Below are 20,696 nucleotides of genomic sequence, written 5' to 3'. Positions count from 1 at the left end.
GTTTCTTTATTTTACATATTTGGAGATTGCTCTTAAAGGTCCTTGAGCAAAGATGTGATCAATATTTCCCCTTGATAAGATGGTTAACATACATGTCACATGTTGAAAGGTTTTGTTGTCTGGAATATTGTGACATGTTAACAGCATCAGTATCTTAGCAAAACATGCTCACTATTTTAGAGGATTAATAGTTTAGGTAGACTCATATTGCAAATCTTACCATTAAGATGTCACAGCAACTCTCTCAGAAACTTCTACTCAGAGTAGTTTCCAAAACAATACTGAAGTCAATTAATGCTACTTTAATTTTGCCATCTCAGTATTATAGAAGGTACATTTTATAAACACATATGTATATAAAATAAACTGCACATGTCAATCATGTATTTATTTATAATGAGAAAATTACACTGATAAGAATATGCCTCATTATGAAATATTTCCATTTCTGCAGTTACTTACCCATAGTACAGAATGAAAAACATCTTAAAAGTGTTCCTCTAAAATCAAAACAGTTCTCGTTCTCATCCTACCTGAGCTGAGCTATGACACACCTTCATACATCATACATGAAGACATACAGCGCCTTACTGTCACTTGGCTCAGGCACGTTTGAACATTAAAAGGAAACACTGCAGGTCTGAACAGACTGTTCATTAAAGTTGCATTAAGCAGCTCTCAACCTCTAGGGGTTACAAGTTGACTCCAAAACAAAATCACAGTAAAAAAGCACTGATATAAAGACTATCAACACCTGCCTCATATTACACAAACATTCAACAGGAACAGAATGACATGAGCATCCCATTAGAGCCCTCTGTCTGGCTACCTGTTCATCAGTGCAACACTCCAAGGTCAATCATGTGCACGTAGCCCCTGGTTTGGTCCTCAAAACACACCTGTCTCTTTGGCTTGCAAGATGTTTGACTCTTTTAAATTCAGCTTGCTGTCCTAGAGTGGCTGCCCAGTTATATGAGAGGGCTGTGGGCTAAAAGCTGTGCAAAATTGCAGACTGAGGTGTTGATCCTCAGTGGGATCAACAGCACAGTAACCCTTTCACACTACTAGGTGATTCAGTGTTATATATAATATTGCTTAACAGAGCTTTATGCTATCAAACCTGACAGCCTTTAGGTTCACTGATGTCACTAAACCATCAGAGGAGTCATTTCAACAGCCTGGTGAGGAAGGGATTGATGACGATTCCAGCCACAAGGATGACGACCATGACCAGCAATGTCAGACCTCGCCGCAAAACCAGCTGTGTTACTGAGAGAACATCTCCTACTGTAGTAGCAGTTTTACTCTGTTGTGCACTATGCACATCCTCGTATGTGTGGTCCTCCTCAGCACTCTCACAACTGGAGGCAGTAGCACTGACCTGGGGCTGGTTGTGATTTGAGTCTAGAGGTTTAAGAAAGTCTTTAGTATTATCATCGTACTGTAACACAAAGCATGTTTCAGTCAACGTGCTGGTGCATACCTATGTTTTCCATCCTGACCGTCTCTTTTTCATCTTTGACGTGGACTCCGGCTCTCCGACGAGCCTGATCAGAGACATCACCAAAAATTGTATCAAAGTGATGTTTCAGTTTCATTTCTGCCTCAAGACAAAGCACAGTTTACAAAGTTGAATTTTGAATGGCTTCGCACCTCTTCAGCAGCCTTTTTCCAATCAAGTTTGTGTACAAATGTCACAAAGAAAATGGACTGCAGTAATACACAAACGGTAAGTCCTGTCCAAAGACCTTTTAAAGAGATCAGAGAAGAGTTTTAATGACTTTCTTGAATGTTACTTGTCAAGCAGGAGACAAGAAAAATTGTATTAATGTATATTATAATATATAATTAGTTGGTTCTTACCTACAATGCCCATGTTTGCTGCGAACATTAGAGACACACCAATAGGGAAACCAATGAAATAATATCCCACCAAATTACACAGAGCACCAATCATCTGTTTTCCTGCTCCTCTGAGAACACCTCCAGTCACTCCCTGTGGACACCAAACACACATTTACTCAAATCACTTACTGTGCCCCGAAATGCTGATTGCTAGCATGAAATTGTTGCTGAAATTGTTTCTCACCGCAACGGCATCAGCAAGATGCATGAAGCCAAATATCAGCATGACGTCAGCGACCCTCTGTAAAATGTCTCTAAAACACAAGAAGATAGATTTCTCAATGGGAAGTAAAATATGTTCTGGCAAGGAGATGGACTAGAAGAACTGTGAATACCTTAGTGAGGTGCCTGCATCTAAAAAATATCTAAAGCCAACTTATAAATACAAATACTGCATGGGAACAGCACCTTCTCACCAAATCTCAGAGTGAAACAAGTAACCTGTCATATGCCATGACATTATAACAAAATCTTTTTCAAAAGAGATTAAAGTTTCTATTTATCATGGCTTAAGATTATGATGTCTCACTTTTGGCAGACTTGCATAAATGGGATGAATAGCTCTCTTAACAGGTTTTAATGTGGCATAACTAATACTGACTCAAGTAAAGATTGCAGGAAAGTGAAGGTTATTGTATCAAAGACTTTACTCACTGCTCTGAGGTGAAAATGTATCCAATTACATTTCTGCTGATGCTGAGAATCGCCCCAACAAAACATGCAATGATGACTGCAATGGGGGAAAGAAATAAACAAAAAAAGTTAAATAACAAAGATGATAAATGTGTGAAAATTGTGGATGTTTTAGTTTCAATAATACATTTTAAATGTAAAGTGTGATTATCAATGCAGCAATTTGTATGTATCAAAACTTAAATTCCTTAATTATCCATGCCATGAATTACAATCATAGTCTTTAAAATTAACATTTAGAAAATGAGAAAAATCTTCATAACTGAGACAAAACATAACAGTAATTTAAACAAAATAGGTTCCTGAGGTTTGATAATAGTGTACTCTATCATTGGCACAAAGCTGCCACCTTGAGGTGACATTTACACCTGCAGGTCCTAATCACACCATCAATTAGTTTGAATCACTATTTTAATCCTGATTCTGTTAGCCTTTTAATTTTTTTGCATTAATACCACAATGTCTCATGTATTACTATGTATTTTATATGTTTTAATGTACTTCACTTCTTGTCTGTGATGATGATTGTGTTAAGAGAATTTCTGTGTTGATGTGACATGTGTGACCTTAAGTGTCAAATATGTTTTTAGTGAAACCATTACTACTACTGTACCACTCATGGAAAGACCTTTTCTATACATGTAATGCAGGCGACATGTAATGTAGGCCGTGTCTCTTACATGCACATATGATGGGAACTTTGCAGGACAACTTGGCCTGCTCTATGTTTCCTGCACCAAGAGCGTTCCCGACCCGTACACTGGCAGCAGCAGAGAATCCAAGTGGGAACTATGGAGAAAAATTAAGATGAAGTGGCTGTACTTTCCACAAGTACATATCAGTTACTTTTCCTTAGTGATTTTTAGAAGGTCAGAATTTGTAATTAATTTGTAATTCATGACACAAAGAGTAATAAAGAGGAGTTACCATGTAGGCTACCACTGCCAGCTCGTATGTTATGGACTGAGCTCCCAGCTCTACCTCACTGGTTACACCAGCCAGGAATCCTCCCACCTCAAACATCCACCACTCCAGACAGAGCATGAGCATGCTGGGGATGGCAAGCTGGACGAAGGGTCCCCACTCCTGCAGACAGTCCAGTGACCAACCTGTGGGTCAAAAGTCTGTATGTTTAGCAAGTGTTTAAAACACAATGTTACTTTTTTTATTTAATCCTGCAGCATTTGTTTATCCTTACTGAGTGAAATCACAATAAAAGGTAAGAATGGATTGATGTGTGCTTGACAAAATCCATCCATCAAACTTCATGATTTTAAGTTATTCAAATGGAGTGTGTGTGTTTTAGAAATGATAAAACGAGCTTAAAATGAGCCCAGATTTAAAGTGCTCACTAAATATATAACTAATCATGCAAACTTTTGTCTCAAGTCAGAAAAAGACCAGAATGACTGTTCTGCTAGCACATTCTTGTTTGTCTTACACAACCTTTAGAAAAAATTATGGGCCTTTTGAGTGAACCATAAATCGGTCCAGCTGCGTCAACACGGTAACCTCTCCTCTACACAGCATTACACAGTTATAGAGCGTAACTAATTTTGTCAAACATTACTGGAATGTCGATGATCAAAGAACACAAACTTGACTGATGAAAGAGATGAGCTGCAGTGACTGGTCAGAATAAGTAAATGAATACAGTCGACCTGATAGAGAGAAAACAAAAACGCACATTTGAAATCAATTTCATGATGCAGCTAAAGATGAAAAGGTGACTGACCTCCCCATGTGGCCTTGTGCAGGCCCCTTGCACAGATGTAGATGAAGAGGATCACAGCCAGCATATACTGTGAGATGGCATTGGCTGCTGCAGACCCACTACAAGAAATAAAGACACAAAACAGCAGGTTTTAGAGAGCAGAGAAATAGAAACTGGAGAAATATTCAGATTGTAATGCATTAATAATGACTACACTTTAACATGATAATGATGTAAGAAAACTCACGCGACCCCCAAATCCAGATGATAGAGAAAGACGTAGTTGATGATTGCATTGAAGATATTTCCAATAGCTCCAGTTATTACTTGAGGCCATATAATTCCCTGCATTAAACAACACAACCTTGTATTAATGTTAATTTTAATAACTAAGCATCAGTCTTTTTAATTTAACATCAGTGGCTATGCGTCACAAAACTGCACCTGATTTTGAAGATACCTCCCTTGCAGCTGGTACATAAAAGCAGCCTGAAGAAGGAAAACATAATCAAAATTGCAGCAGTGTGAGTTTGACATGAGCAGATTTGAGACTATTTGAAAGTCAATTATTAAGCATTAAGTAAATACTTTGTGTCTGTTTTACTGGTATCTATATACACAGTGTCCAGAATGCAAACTCACTGGCAGAGCAGGCATGAAGATCATCACATACAGCTGGGACATACTTCATGGGAAAAAAACAACAGACAAATATACATGTAAAACTGTGGCGCTGAAACATATGGCAGTACATATATATATACTGTAGATATATATTTTCTGTATATAAAATGTGAGGTTATGAGATAGTAGGATTTTTCCTCTGTTTCTGGTACCAGTGAATGTCCTCACCAAAGTTAATGGCAACTGCTATCCAGTACATGAACCAAACAGTTGGACTGACAAGCTGATCAACATCCTTGAAAGCTAAGAACTGGATGGAGAATTAGTGTTATCAATGTAACAAAATGTGTTTTTTCTAATATAGCTGCATAAGTAGGAGGCAGTTATCAAACAAACATTTTGATAATCTGTCTTTATAAATAAGTAATTAACTTCCTTAAATGAATCAATAATACCCTCAACTGACTATAATTTAATTGCTTTAAATAATGTTAAATGTAAAAAAAGCAGTAGGAATTGATCAATATGGCTGGTCCAGGCAGTAAGGATGAGCAGACTGTATGCAGCTGCCTAGAAGGTGTTTATTAATCAACAATTTTATATGAACAATGGATCAAATGACTACATGCATGTGAAATTTGTCACTAGCAGTGATGAATCTATAAAAAAATTACTACACTATTTGGCAGTTCTCCTCGACTTTACAGCACAGAGTGCTTTAGCATCTTTTACCTCATTCTTTTGATTTCATGGCCAAAGATATAATATTTTGATCCTTTTTCATCATTTATAGTCATTTGCAGACACAGCAGGATGCTGTTTTCAGCAAAAACTATAAAATCCCACTGTACACTGCCTGCACAGCACCAAACAGCAGAGTCGGGAGTTGATAGAAACCAAATCAAAACTAAAAGGAGAGTGTATTCTAGACTTTCATCAGGTGGAGATGGACATGACCAAATGAATGCTTACAGTTTGTTTCTGCTGCCCCCAAGTGGCTAAAATATATATTAATGTAGATCTAATGTACAGGTGCCCTAACAAACTAACTCACTCAATTTCTACATTTCTACAAGTGTAAACAGATTGTCAGATAAATAAGACTACATGTTTAACTGTGTCACAGATTAAGATGCTTTATTTGTGCGTTGTTTTGTGGATTAAATGATGGCTGACCTGGCGACCTCTGGGCTCTGTTTGACAGCAAGTAGGAGAGGTTCAGTGTTGATGAGGACGGCCCAGCAGGGGAAACAGCCCAGCAGGAGTATAAGAATCCCCCTCTGGAGAATCACACCCACACGCTTCATGTTACCGCTCCCATACGTCTACATGAAACAGGTAGACAGATACTCAAATAAGCAGAGTCAGAAAACACCAAATCACACCAATAAGCAAGGGTTGGACTGGTCAAAGAAAACTAACTTGATACAAAAGCTCATTGCTGAGTTGTTCGTAACGGGGCCCCAGGACAACATGAGAACCCAGTGGTAGAGATTGTGCTTGTCTTGGCTAGATAAATAAAGTGAAAGAACAACGTTTGTGGAGGATATTACCTGAGATATGAGGGTATCGCAAGTTAACGACAAACCAGTGCCAATGGAAATACCGGTGACGTTAACCACCTGTAATTTAAAAAGAAGAAGAAGACACAAATCAAACATTAACAGACAGATGATTCAAATGCCTGAACTGACAGACTTGGATACACAATACGAACACAGATTGGACTTGAGCCAGCTTCCTCACCGCAATTGATAATGATACTCCTGCAAGTTCTGTTTTCCCCAAGTGACCACAAAACACTGTGCTGACGAAACTGATCATGAAGACCATCAACTGGGAAATGACCTGGTGTATAAAAACAAACACAATACCTTCTGTTGTTTTTTCTGCTGCAAAAATAACAAAGAAAAACATAGGACATCTTAGAAATGAAACACAACTTTTATGTTCAAAAGGTCAGTATCCTCAAATTTCATTAAAGGACAATTACACGACTTTCTGTAAAGTTCTGATGGTTTGAGATTAATGAAATGTGCAAAACAGTCAGCACAAATTCTTAACCCAGCAAGAGAAATTAGTCAGTTAATGAGAGGTGCTTCCTTAATGTCATCATATATAACAAAAGAACATAATTAGTTAAAACCAATACATCTGATGACAAGTTTAACTGAATGTGTGATAACACAGGTGACTTAGTCCGAGTAATTAAACAGGTGTACAGCCAGTACAAGGTATACCTCTAGAGCTGAAATGATTCATCTAATCGACTGACAATAAATCAGCCACTATTTTCATAAATAATCATTAATAATTCTGAATCATTTTTAAAGAAAACATGCAAAAAGTAACGAGCTTCAGCTTCTTAAGTGTGAATATTTTTTCTACTCTAGACAGCTGAATATCTTTTGGGTTGTATACTATCACTTGTGACAAAATAACTGACACTTTAGGTTGCATTATGTGTTCTGGGAAACAATGATTCACTTTTTTTTGTTTGTTTACCAAATAACTACTCAATTAATCAAGAATATGAAAGACACACCTACATCAATAATGAAATGAGTGGTGTTGGTGTTTATTTAATTCCAAATTAGTTTGACACAACTTACTGCACCACTAAAAGAAAGATATAAACTGAAATGATAAGGGTCTTAAGATGACACCTGCATTAATACGTAATATTGATGCCCCATCTTGTAGCAAGGCCCTGAGTTTATTTCAGTTCAAGGGGGTCTATTATGTTAATTTCCAATTTTATATTTTTATTCTAGGACTCCACTAGAGTAGCTTTGTATGATTCACAGTTCAAAAACTCCTTATTTATCTTATTTTGGCTCTTTATGCAGCTCCTCAGTTCAGACTCTGTCAGTATAGAAACAGCATAGAAGCTGTGTCACAATTCAGAGGCTGCATCCTTCGAAGGACGCATTTGAAGGTTGATTATGTCACAACACCGCACAAAGGCTGTCCCAATTCAAAGACTCCTTCGAATGCACCCTTCAAATGCACCCTTCAAATGCAGCCCTCTTTTCCCTCTTTTTGGAGGACACATCGCTACTACGCTTCGCAGCCTCCCATATCCCAAGATCTTTTGCGCGACACTGCTCAATCCCGAAAGAGTTGCAGACAACCAGCACACCTCCAACAGCTAAACTACTTATTTCACTTTGCCCTGCTATGTAATGGAATAAGACTCAGTGTGCCAGCTCAACTGGAGTCAGGGCTTGGCATGACTATCCCAAAAGCAATGTAAAAATGCCATAATGTAAGCATAGCAGAGCAGTGAATATGCATGTGGAGCAGATGAAGAAATTTATCACGAAGTGATGTCAGCTTTGCTCAAAGTAGAAAAAAAGTTGGAAATTGAGTGTTCAGAGTAGCTTTTTGCTCACAGGGATCCTTTCTATGTATATTTACCTCATTATTTGACACTTCGGCCACATTTAACATTTACACCTGACATTGCAAAATTATATATGACAAAATAAAATGAGGAAAAGCATAATAGGTCCCCTTTAATGTTGTATTTCCATGGTAAAAAGTCTTCAATAAATCTGCATTATCTGAATCTCTATCTGTCATAAATCTGTAAGGTTTTTACAAACTAATAACACATACACTATACACAGAGAGCAGGATATGGATGAGTTAATCCTGCCCTAAAAAAGATGAAACTGCTTGTGAATTGTAACTCTTTTTATTCCTCCTCTATGGTTTAAATATTGAGATGCTATTTATAAGTCTTTGGCATTGTGCACTCAGTGTGAATGTAAACACAAAGTTAAGACTTAAAAATCAGCAATCCAATCCAAGTGCTGGAGTACGAGACTTTAACACTGTCCACATTAACACTTGAGGACTATAATATATACACAAACATGTATATAAATACATTATGGTGTTAAATAACACACAGAGACGACTTGGAGGCGTTCTGGTGCGTCAGTCTTACCACTGGTCCCGCTAGTTTGAAAAGTTGTACCAGCTCATTGCGGTAGACCTGCGGGATACAGCCTGACACGCGCTTCAGCCATGAGCCTCGCGTTTCACCGGGGCCGTGAACAGCAGCTTCACCGTGTTTTGAATCCTCTTTTACTGTTTTACTGGAACCGTCCATAATTGTACAAACTAAAGCGCTCTTGACAGACACTGCTGGGTGCGCTCCCTCTAACTATAACACCTAATGTCATATGATGAATACACATGTAGAGGAGCCAGAGGAGGGGTTATACACGTGGGGCTGCTGTGGGTTTAAAGGGCGTCCTCCAAGCCAACCACCTCGAGCGGTAGTTTTGGGGCGTCACGGTCATAGACCTGGTGATGCATTCATGTACTCATTTCGAGACTCAGTTTACTAACTTTCGTCATGAACAAACTGTATCTCGTATGAGTGCTGTGTGTATAATAATGTCATTTAAGCTCCATTCTCTCCATTGCTAAAACTTCTCATGGGGGTTTGATCAAGGTTATCACTAAAGCCAGGTTCATTTTTAAGGACATTAATCAGGTTTAAAAAAATTTGAGGCTAACCATTAAACTCATCCAAACTAGCCTTGTCATACTTACAGTGCATTCAGAAATCTGAACTTCAGAACTGCATTTTCCACATGTTATTATGTTGCAACCTTATGATAAAATCCTTTAATTAACCTCCACCCCGCCCTGTGAGAAAACAGGATTGAAGTGTTTTCTGTAAATGTTCAAAAGGAAGAACTGATATATCACATAGACATAATTACTCAGACCCTTTACTATCCTTTATTTAGTTGAACTTTGGCAGCCTTTTGTCTTCTTGGGTATGATGCAACACACTTTGCACAATTTAGGGATTTTCTTTGCAGATTCTTAAGCTCTGTCAGGTTGGATGGGGCCCTCAGTGCACCGATTTCCAGGTCTCTCTCTCGAGATGTTTAATCAAGTTTAAGTCAGGGCTCTGGCTGGGCCACTCAAGGTCATTTGCAAAGTTGTCCCTAAAGTGTAATTTAATAATAGGTAGATTCTTGATGTGTTGATGAAGAAGGAAACCACCGCTGAAACGTCTCACTTGTATATTTTAAAGGTTTTATTACAAAAGAGAACAGTGTCAAACATCCAATGTTGAGAGAGTCCTGGTCCCAATCTGAATCTCTCTTTCTACTCCAATTCTTACCACACTATATATAGTTCCTAAAAAACTTCTAAACAAATGGTCCATCTGGAAAAACAGCCCCTGTCCTATGATTCGATGACTTGTTTTAACAAATGGTCAGTCTAAGGAAAATTCCTTTATCCCGTCCTTTATGGTAAACGTGTGTCCAAGTGACACGATGTCATAAAATGTCACAGAACCAACGACCAAGGCAGAACAGACACATTGTCCCTAAACTATTCCTGCATTGTCTTGGCTTTGTGCTAAGGGTTATTGTCCTGTTGGAAGGTGAACCTTTGGCCAAATCTGAGGTCCTGTGTCATGTCAGGTGTGTGCCTTTCTAAGATGTAGAAACATCTCAGAGATGATCAAGAGAAATGGAAGACACCTGAACTGAATTGTAAGTATAAAAGCTTCTGAACTATGTGGTTTTAGTTTCTCCTTATTAATAAGTTTGCAATAAAATTCTAAAATTCTGTTTTTGCTTTGTGGTTATGTGGTATTGAGTGTAGACTGATGAGGGGAAAATTAATCTAAGTTATTTTAGCATGGCTGCAACATTACAAAAGGTGAAAGAAGCGAAGAGGCCTTGATATTTTCTGAATGCTCTGTATGAGATCATTTAAGGCATAGCTGCAGCCCAGGCTTAACCAGTGTTTCAATCAGCCAGACTGAAACATGTAAAGCTGATAATTTTCACTGCTTGGATGTCATGTCAATAAAATGCAAAAAAATAAATAAAAAATGCAATAGACATCCAAAAATCCTTTTATTGAAAGTAAAAAAAACATAATCTCATCATATATTTAAACATTTCCACCACATGGAAACTGTTTTGTCACTTTTGCACACCAAAGATCCAACTGACAGAGACTTAAATTCAAGAAAATGCTAATTATAATACATAACCTGTCTACGGTCTGTCCAACGTGACACCTCAGAGATGGTGTGCTGCACAGGTTAATTTTCAACAGTCATGACACAGAAATAATCTTCACACTCACGCTGCACTTGAACCTAACATGAGGTACAAGCAGTTGAAACAAACTGAGTGAAAGGTAAAGTAGTAGAGGTCATCTTTACATAAGTCAAACTCTGGTCACCATATAGTTTGATTCTTGGCCTGTTTTCTCAGTATGTGTTTTAATATTTCATTCATCATATTATATGTTCATTACATGTTTTACCTGCAGGCACTACAATGTTCTTTTTACATCATTTTTGCTTTATGATGTATTAGAATTAGAATTGACTGTTTTCAAGTCATATAACAGCTGAAAACAGGCTTTAATTAGTCTTATCACTTTAGCTCTTAGGTGGCTTTAAAGAACAATTTAAACCCTCTGGGCTCAGCCAGACTTTTCACAAAGCCCCCTTTACCTAACCTTCTTTATGAAACACCTCTCTACTATTCTCAGGTGTTTTGGCAGGGAAGAATAGAGTGTAGGGTGTCCCAGGTGGAATCCATTGCCCGTACTAACACAGTTACACACATTTACACTTAAAAGCGCAGTATTAGCTAGCTGGCACCTCAAGAGAATATTATCTTTGTTAGGTTTTCTTGGGAAAACAGTCCTCTGCAGTGATATAGTAGTTATGTCTATTTTGCAAGGCAAGGACACTTATTTGTATAACATGTCATACACAAGATACTTCATAAAACATCAATACAAAAATAGAGTAAATGGCAGGAAATAAAAATGGCAGTCCACACAAAAAACAGTTTTTGTTTGAAGCATATAGGGGCTCAAGGCAGCTTAGCCACATGTGTGAGTACATCTGGAATCAATCAGCTGACCAGCACGGCCTGCCAATTCTAGCTATCGATTGCAGCAATGATAGGCAGACTTCGTTAGTCACAGTTCAGATGACGTACAGTGACTGCTCTTTGGGATCAAAAAACTCATTTTGATCCACATGTTTCACTCTGATTTAACAGATAATAGGTGAGAAAGCACACAGTCCCTTTATACTCACTTACAGTAACACCCAAAGTACAAAATGAACAAAAATGACACCCCAAAAATGTAAACATCTTTGACATATTTCTATTCACTGCTGATATTATACAGTATCTGTGCTTATGAACTCTGATACCTCAAGATGTACAGCACCTTAATATTATTGCTTACGACATAGTGTTTGAATATCAAAGCAAACAGGACAGATTGTACAATGTAGCTGCATTAGAAAACTGTAACCCCACTATTTATTGCAGTCCCTGGTTTAGTTTGATAGTTAAGAAAATATATATTGTTCTCTCTGGCTCTTTGAGTAATAATTGATTAACTACAACGACTACACAGCCCAGTAAGGCAAAAATAAAACAAAGCATATAAAAATAAAGCGAAGAGTGATTGAAAGCTGCACAGAACAGGATGAGCAGCCCTCTCTCACTATAGACATTATAAAATGGTGTTATTCTTTTAACAACCTCACCAGCAAGTCGCTGCTTATGATTCCAGCGACAAGAATGACAACCATGACTAACAACGCCAGGCCACGCCGTAAAACCAGCTGTGGCACTGACAGCACATCCCCCACAGTAGTAGTAGTAGTAGTAGTAGTAGTGGATTGTAGTTGACTGTGGTCTGGATCATGTTCTTCTAGGTCTGTGCCCCCCTCCTCAGCACTCACACAGCTGGATGTAGTTGTGGTGACCGAGGCCTGCTTCTGATTCAAGTCTACAGTAGATGTTTGAGATGGAATATTTGGTATTAACACAAAAGTCAAAAACAAAGATTCAAAGAAGCTTTCATGATAATACAGAAAGAGTAGACAGCGAGGGTGGTGCCTGTACCCACCTGTTTGCTCCAACTCTTTCTCTTTTTCTTCTGCATTCTGGACTCCTGCTCTCACAAGAGCCTGATCAGAAACATTGAAAACAGTTGCTGATAGTGTTATAACTTCAAACTGTAAAATAATTACTTAATAGAATTGTATTGTTCTAAGAGTGAAAGTACTCACCTCTTCAACTGCCTTTTTCCAGTCAAGTTTGCAAAAAAATATGATAAAAACAATACACCGCAGTGTCAGACAAATGACAAGTCCTGTCCACAGCCCTGTTACAAAGACAAGAGTGGAGATTAAACGGCTTCCCTAAATGTTAATTGACAAACAGAAGGCATGGAACATAGTATGAATATGAATATTTTTATCTTACCCACAATGCCCATGTTTGCTGCAAACATCAGGGACGCACCAGTAGGTAAACCAATGATGTAGAATCCCACCAGGTTACACAGAGCACCAAACAACGGTTTCCCTGCTCCTCTAAGAACACCTGCAGCTACTCCCTGTGGGTATTTAGTCAAATCACATTTTGTATATAAGAAAATGTCTAGAAAAGCTTTGCTGATTATGTGCATCAAAATGTTAATTGAGCTGTTTCTTACCGAAGTGGCTTCGGCAATATGGAAGAAACCTAATAGAGGCACGACCTCACCAACCCTCTGAAGAATGTCTCTAGAGGAGAGTCAGAGAAAAGATGCTTGTTAAATGTACAAGAACAAGCCAACAGTTACTGAAATGTTAGATGAAAAGACAAAGAGAGGGCTTTTGAGCAGTTTTGTGTGGTAATTGATGAAGAAAATTAACACTAAGAACCACAATTTTCTAATGTTTTTATTTAAAATGAGAATAACTGTGCTTAATTTATTTAATCAGATCAAAAAATCTGTCTGAAATACAGCATCACCAAGAATGAGCTGAAAGATCTGTTAAACATACAGTAACTGAAGGCTCATTAAACAATTACAGTTCAGCATGACTCAGCATGAAAATGAGACACTTGGTTAATATGGAAAACCAAGCCTGCTATATTTGAACGACAGATACAAACAAATGTTTTTCGTGTCTGTTGGTGCATGAAAGTGAAGGTTATTGTGTCAAAGGCTTTACTCACTGCTCTGTGGTGAAAATGTATCCAATGACATTTCTGCTGATGCTTAGACTGGCTCCAACAACACATGCGACTGTGACTGTGTTGGAACACAAGAAGCAAAAAACAGCATGTGTTGTTAATGTAGTTTAAAGTAGCTGTATGTAACAAATATATTCCAAATAATCATAAAATGGCCCTAAAATGTAACCAGACATTAAGGAATCATGTTCATTTCAAACACTGATATTACTGACAGTAGTAGTCCAGACAGAATATTCACAATTGAAAAGCTCAGTTGCAGCCCTCAAGTAATGTTTATGTTGTCATTCTGTGTTTTGGCCTGATGCGCCACCCACCACCTAGCTACCAATCACCATGTCAGTAGTGTTTCAGCAGCCAGGTTGCCAGTTGCCACTGAGCTGCAGCTAGGAACACTGCAGATAATGTCTGATGTTACAAAACCAAAAAAGCCTCATTATGACTCTCAAATACGTCATGACAATTTGAGAAACAAAACAAGGGGATGTATAGGAGATGCCTTTGAAACATGGAGACGGTTACAGCGTCATACAGCACTCAGCTGCACCCGCTGATACGGAGGAGGGTATGCAGGATCACGTCCAACAACTGGCAACCCGCGTGAAGTAGACTCTGGCAAGGGAGGGGGCGAGGAGTAACAGCTCTCTCCAGTGTTTTGAATGTGGGCCGCAGTACAATTTCTAAACACTTGGTGTCAGAGTTACATACTTCAACTTTAATCATGCAGTATTTTCAGAAGTATATGTATTGAAATAACCAAGGGAGAAAAAAAGAACACAATCATTTTTGTGTTTTTATCTGCTTGTGTTTTATCTGTCTCATTTAGTCCGAAGAAGTTCCACATCACCGACATGTTTGTTTGAATCCAACAGTTAGTTTTGAGCCCTGTCACGATGTGACGGACAATAAAGTTTTTTGAATCTTGAATCATTAACTGTTGGATTCAAACAAACATGTGGGTGTTGTGGGCAGACAGATAAAACACTAGCTATTTGCAATCTGTGCAACACTAAAGAACCTCGTTGTGAAGCATCTGCAAAATGTTTCAACACCATAAGTGTACCTGGATAGGAACACGAGGAGCATGCCCAGTTTAAGAAACAGAGCGTGTAAAGCTTATATATTACTACTACTTGACCCGAGTGGAGGATGTATGTCACTACTTTTCTGACTCTGTAGATATACTGCAAGATGCAGATACTGTATGCATTGGCTCTTACATATACATATGATGGGAACTTTGCAGGACAGCTTGGCCTGCTCTACGTTTCCTGCACCAAGAGCATTCCCAACGCGTACTGTGGCAGCAACTGTGAATCCTTGTGGGACCTGTGGATGATAAATTAATTATATATAATTGAATAATATGGAAATACATTATTTAAAAGTTAGTTGTTTATATTTCAAAAAACTAAAACTGACTGCTTTGAATGGCATCTACACTTGCCATTCAAATCTACACAGATAGGAAAAAGTGAAGAGGAGTTACCATGTAAGCTATACTGCTCAGCTGGTATACTATGGACTGAGCGCCCAGCTCAACCTCGCTTATCAGACCAGCCAGAAATTCTCCAATTTCGAGCGTCCACCACTCCAGACAAATCATGAACATGCTGGGAATGGCCAGTCTCACAAAGTCACCCCATTCGTGCAGACAGTCAATTGACCAGCCTACAGGTCAAAGGTTTGTAGTTGAAGAGTATAAATGCATCAACAGTTACACACTGGAATGTTCATAAAAGATAATCAATTAACAAGTTGTAAGAGACATGAATGGTGAAACAAGATGAAAATACTGGATGGAACATGAAAACTGCAAAAACCCATTTATACTTTCACTGATGTTGTGGTCAAACTCTCCACAAAAAGGAGAAAGGAACTGACCTCCCCAAGTGGCTTTGTGCAGACCCCTCCAGTAGATGTAAATGAATAATAACAAAGCCAGCGAATACTGTGAGATAGAATTGGCTGCTGCAGATCCACTTCAATAGGATCACGAAGAACCAGAAAGAAAAGACAGAAAAAAAACAGTTAAAAGCAGTTATTTGTTGACAAAAATCCACATTGTGCTTACTGCTGTTAATGACTATGTGCACTTTATATTAATTTTGTATTATGCTGGAGTAAGAATAATGAAGTAAGAAGCATGTTAGTGTGTCAACATGTGTTCAACTTGAGGGAAACACAACAAATACTTTAGTGAGCTGAGAGTGGCATTAAGTAGACAACACAAGTTATTCTGTCCATGATCTTTAATGTTAGACGTTAGACATTTTCCCCTTTTGGTGGTGTAACAGTGGATCAAAAGTCAGAGGTTCACCTAAGTCGTTCAGGAGCATCCTTTAGGCGTCCTTCTCTAGCAACTTTCATGGCAACCCAATAATTGCCTAGACATTTCCCTCCAAACAGACGGATATACAGACTGCTTGATGCTACAGCTTAACTCCATTACCATCACTTAAATCATACAATTTCACATTGATTAAAGTTTGAAAAATGAATCCTAAAGAATGATTAATTGTAATGGTACAAAAACTTACGGAACACCCAGCTCCAGAGGATAAAGGAAGATGTAGTTGATGAGAGCGTTCAGCACATTTCCAACCACTCCAGTTATAACCTGGGGCCACATAATTCCCTGTAAACCAAAAGCACAGGTTAATGTCAGTCTCAGTGCTGGTGTTAATAACAATGCATCAGTGGCCCTGTGTTAAGACAACGCACCTGATTTTGAAGATACTGTCCTTGCAGCTGGTAAATAAAAGCAGCCTGAAGGAAGAAAACAGACACATGTAAAATATGGACACAATAATGACAAAAACATATTTGAAATCTGTATTTGTTCGGGTCACATGACTATACCAGCTATCCTTCATTTCACTTTATTTCTGTTTTTATAAAGCACTTTTTTGAAAAGCAATATATAAATATATAAATAATATTAATATTATTTTTACTGTTGCTATATTAGGCCAATGTTGGAAATCAGTAAGCAAGACTGTGTTATGACAATATAAATCATAATCAGCAATTAGCAGTGTCCCAAAATAATCCCACTTTTATCTTAGATGATTAACCAAATACAACAAATACCCTCTCATTTAAATGTCCAGAAAATGTATTTTTGTGATAGTATATTATATATAATTGTGACAATATAGACAAGACTCAGTATAACTGAACCGAGGTCTCACTACCTGGATACATGCACTCTTGAAGGAAAACAGAATGCCTCAAACTCACCGGCAAAGCAGGCATAAAGATCTTCACATACAGCTGGGCGAGACTTTATTGTGGAGAAGCAGACAGATAGTGTGTGTGAATGGAATCAAAAACTATTGTTCATATGTAATACATGAAAGCAAAATCAGCACAAGTGAGTTGTACAAGAGCTAAGAGCAACATGATATTGTTTCACCTTATAAGACATGAACGCCCCTGAAAACATGATTTTGGGGGATCTCTAAAATACTGACCATATGCTATTTTTCTACATTCTCAATATATCATGGATCATGTAAAATTAGTCTATTATGGGCGTATGATTCAAGCAAGAGGGCTATTCATCACTAACTCACTTTAATAATATTACTGGCATGTTATTCATGCCACCACCATCGAAGTGTGTTGGTGCTGTATCATAAACTTCACCTAGTTTAATTGAAAGATATATATATTTTAAACTTTCTTGGTCACTCAGTCTGTGCACCAAATTGTCATTATTCATTTCTCTGTCACGTGGTAGTCAGCATACAGTGATGCCAACAAAAATCCAAGTCAATTGACCCTGAATACCAGAGCCAGTGTGGTCTCCTACTGCAAATTTTAGTGACAACCAACACTTAGCGAACACCTGCTGCTCAGACTGCTGACAGCACAAACACCCACTAGCACCCACGCTGACAGAAGAAGCTGGAAATGGATGTCTATTGATGTCTTATTTGTGCTGATAAACTATAGAATATAGTACATCTCTCTGCAGTTTATACTGTACCATGCATGCATTACTCCTAAGCTGAATATTTGTAGTTACTTATTATCATGCTGCCCTAACAACTGTAAAGACTCTCCAGCTGGTCCAGAATGCCCCCTCCGTGGGAATTTCTCACTTCAAAAGGCCCTTAAAGGTCTGCCCCCATCTTATCTTAAAGGGAATTATTATGCTTTTCCTTAGTTTCAGACATATACACTGTAATGTCACAATGTTGAATGTTGATGTTAAAAGTGGCCAATGTGTCAAATAATGAGGCAAATGTTTGTAAAAGTAATCCTTGTGAGCAAAAACTACTGGCTTCAGACTGCTGTGAACACTCGATTTCCAGCATTTTTTTCCACTTTCAACCTGAGATGATGTCAGCTTGTGAAAGATTGCTTTATCTGGTAATTTGCTCCACGCACTCCATTCTGCTAACATCATGGGTTTTTTTTCATTGTTTTGAGGGCAGTCACACTGAGCCATGGCTCCATAACTGGCTCCATTTTCACTTCCTGTAAATTGTTCTGCGTGCGGCAACTTTACACAACTCGATACGTTAATAGAGTTGGCTTATCTGGAGCGTTCACACCACCTACACCGCTGGAACTGACCTGGCGACCTCTGGGCTCTGTTTGATAGCAAGTAGGAGAGGTTCAGTGTGGATGAGGACGGCCCAGCAGGGGAAACAGCCCAGCAGTAGTATAAGAATCCCCCTCTGGAGAATCACACCCACGCGCTTCAAGTTACCGCTCCCATACGTCTACATGAAACAGGTAGACAGATAACAGATAGGAGTTAGAAAACACAAATCACACTACTAAGTAAACATATGAAAGGGGTCAAGAAAACAAACTTGATACAAAAATTAAGTGTCGAGTTGTTTTTAAGGAGAAATAACAACCTGTGTTGAGGATACTACCTGAGATATGAGGGTATCACAAGTTGCTGATAAACCAGTGCCAACGGATATACCAGCGATGTTAACCACCTGCAAATGACAAAAAGAACATCAGAATCTGTGCAGAAAAAAAGAGAAACATAATTTCTGGACAAACTTGATCAATAAATAGATACATTTGAAGGAAAGCTTATAGAAAGGCAGTAACAGCAAGTGGCAGTTTAAAGATTCAAACATGTTTCCTTACCGCATTTGCGAGTGATACAGCTGCTAGTTCTGTTTTTCCCATGTGACCACAGTACACTATGCTGATGATACCTATCAGAAACACCATCAGCTGGGAAATGATCTGGAGGAAATAGAAATGACAGTCTGATGATACAGGGTATATTAAGTTTGTAGGAAAGCTTATTATTTTATATACGGTATATATATAGTTGGATTACTGCTACAACAAACTGATGCTGAAACTGATACCTTCTTTACTTTATTTAGTTACCTGTTTTATATGTAAATACATGTATTTATGTTTGTGCACATACACTCACTGGCCTTTATCAGGTACACCTGTGCAATCTAATGCAATCTAATGTAACAGCTCAGCTTTAAATTCTACATTTATGAAGTTTATCCATTTTCAGTTTTTGTTGACACTGTCAAAAAAGCTGATAATTCTACTTCAATGTTTATTACTGAGGTCACACTAAGTGGTGGCGGTATACTGATGGTGTTCATAATATTTTCCTCCTCTCATGTATGTTAATGTAGTGGACAAAATATTAGGAACACCATTCACTATAATGCACCCTTGTACATCACCGTCCATCAAACACTATGACCTCAATAATAAACAAAAAGCAGAAAAAAAACTGAAATGTAGAATTTATACAGTAGCGGAGCTGTTATATTGTGTGTGTATAGAGTAGTAATGACGGTCAAAATGAATAAATAGATTAATTAATTGATATATAAGTAGGTGAAACACAAGTCAACAAAGAAATTGTGTTGTTGTTCAGTATCTGAACAAATGAGAAGAGATGACATAAAGTCCAAATAATTACTTAAAGGAGGCAACCAGTTAATGCAAATGCTGGAATATTGTTCCTCTGTGAGACGTTTGTAACAGAAAAACAGTTTGAAACATATATGTAAAGCAGCTTCAGTAGTTTTATACACACTCTACATAACGGTCCATGCGGGACTGTAGATGTCGTTGTTTCTAAACTCTGCATCTGCATATATTCTACTTGCTGGTAGGTGGACAGTATTAAACACACAAACTGTTATATGTGACAACAGGAAGGCAGCAGAGCAGACTGCTGACCACCAGCCATGCTGTCTGTCCATGTTCAGGACTTCATCACGTGACTTGTTTACTTGTTTTTCCACGTTCATTTTTCTTTGAAGAACGCTTTTTCTAAAAAACTGCTATATTAAAATCATTTTAGAAACCACAAATAAAAGAAAAATGACTTATTTACATTAGACGTAAGTAGTTTATAACTTTCCAGGCGTGTAAAGACAAAGCCAGTCTTACCACTGGAGCAGCTAGTTTGCCAATTTGTACCATCTCGTCCCGGTAGAGCCGCGGGATTACACCTCCACCGGAGCAGCGAACACAACAAGCCGCTTCAGGCGTTGGAGAACCATTCGCTGCTCTGCTGTATTCTGCTGTCGGTGCTGGACGGTCCATACCGAAACGGAGGGTCTGTACAGTAAACAGACAGACTGGGCTAATTTACAGCAAATAAGTGCACTTCTACCTCCGGTACTCGTGTTTCACAGAAAATTAAGCAAAGTAAGTACACATTTCTGTCACAAAGTGGCCATGCT

General features: G+C 38.2%; 2 protein-coding genes across 5 annotated transcripts; both read right to left on the bottom strand.

Moving 5' to 3' along the window:
• Positions 1–371: 371 nt before the first annotated feature.
• Positions 372–9,112, bottom strand: LOC128369289 (multidrug and toxin extrusion protein 1-like). Of its 2 annotated transcripts, XM_053330300.1 has the most exons (16): positions 8,892–9,112; positions 6,683–6,784; positions 6,490–6,558; positions 6,113–6,261; positions 4,955–4,997; positions 4,757–4,801; positions 4,560–4,657; positions 4,334–4,431; positions 3,526–3,707; positions 3,279–3,387; positions 2,560–2,635; positions 2,090–2,159; positions 1,864–1,996; positions 1,654–1,748; positions 1,484–1,547; positions 372–1,404 (listed from the first exon to the last, which is right to left on the bottom strand). In XM_053330300.1, the coding sequence occupies exons 1-16, from the start codon at positions 9,054–9,056 to the stop codon at positions 1,166–1,168; spliced, it is 1,737 nt and encodes a 578-aa protein (XP_053186275.1). In that variant the 5' UTR covers positions 9,057–9,112; the 3' UTR covers positions 372–1,165. The 2 variants fall into 2 exon arrangements, with proteins under 2 accessions (XP_053186275.1, XP_053186283.1); XM_053330308.1 differs by lacking the exons at positions 6,490–6,558; positions 6,683–6,784.
• A 2,214-nt stretch (positions 9,113–11,326) lies between these two features.
• LOC128368419 (multidrug and toxin extrusion protein 1-like) lies at positions 11,327–19,437 on the bottom strand. 3 transcript variants are annotated; one of them, XM_053329236.1, is made up of 16 exons: positions 19,111–19,437; positions 18,885–18,953; positions 18,577–18,725; positions 17,233–17,275; positions 16,714–16,758; positions 16,530–16,627; positions 15,874–15,971; positions 15,479–15,660; positions 15,210–15,318; positions 13,972–14,047; positions 13,463–13,532; positions 13,231–13,363; positions 13,035–13,129; positions 12,872–12,932; positions 12,138–12,751; positions 11,327–12,032 (listed from the first exon to the last, which is right to left on the bottom strand). In XM_053329236.1, the coding sequence occupies exons 1-15, from the start codon at positions 19,195–19,197 to the stop codon at positions 12,486–12,488; spliced, it is 1,581 nt and encodes a 526-aa protein (XP_053185211.1). In that variant the 5' UTR covers positions 19,198–19,437; the 3' UTR covers positions 11,327–12,032; positions 12,138–12,485. The 3 variants fall into 3 exon arrangements, with proteins under 3 accessions (XP_053185211.1, XP_053185203.1, XP_053185221.1); XM_053329228.1 differs by having other exon boundaries at positions 13,231–13,532; XM_053329246.1 differs by lacking the exons at positions 17,233–17,275; positions 18,885–18,953; positions 19,111–19,437 and having other exon boundaries at positions 13,231–13,532; positions 16,714–16,740; positions 18,577–18,606.
• Positions 19,438–20,696: the final 1,259 nt, after the last annotated feature.

Source organism: Scomber japonicus, chromosome 2 (assembly GCF_027409825.1).
Source record: "Scomber japonicus isolate fScoJap1 chromosome 2, fScoJap1.pri, whole genome shotgun sequence".
NCBI classification, from domain to species: Eukaryota; Metazoa; Chordata; class Actinopteri; order Scombriformes; family Scombridae; genus Scomber; species Scomber japonicus.
This window is presented reverse-complemented; position numbering and strand designations above follow the sequence as displayed.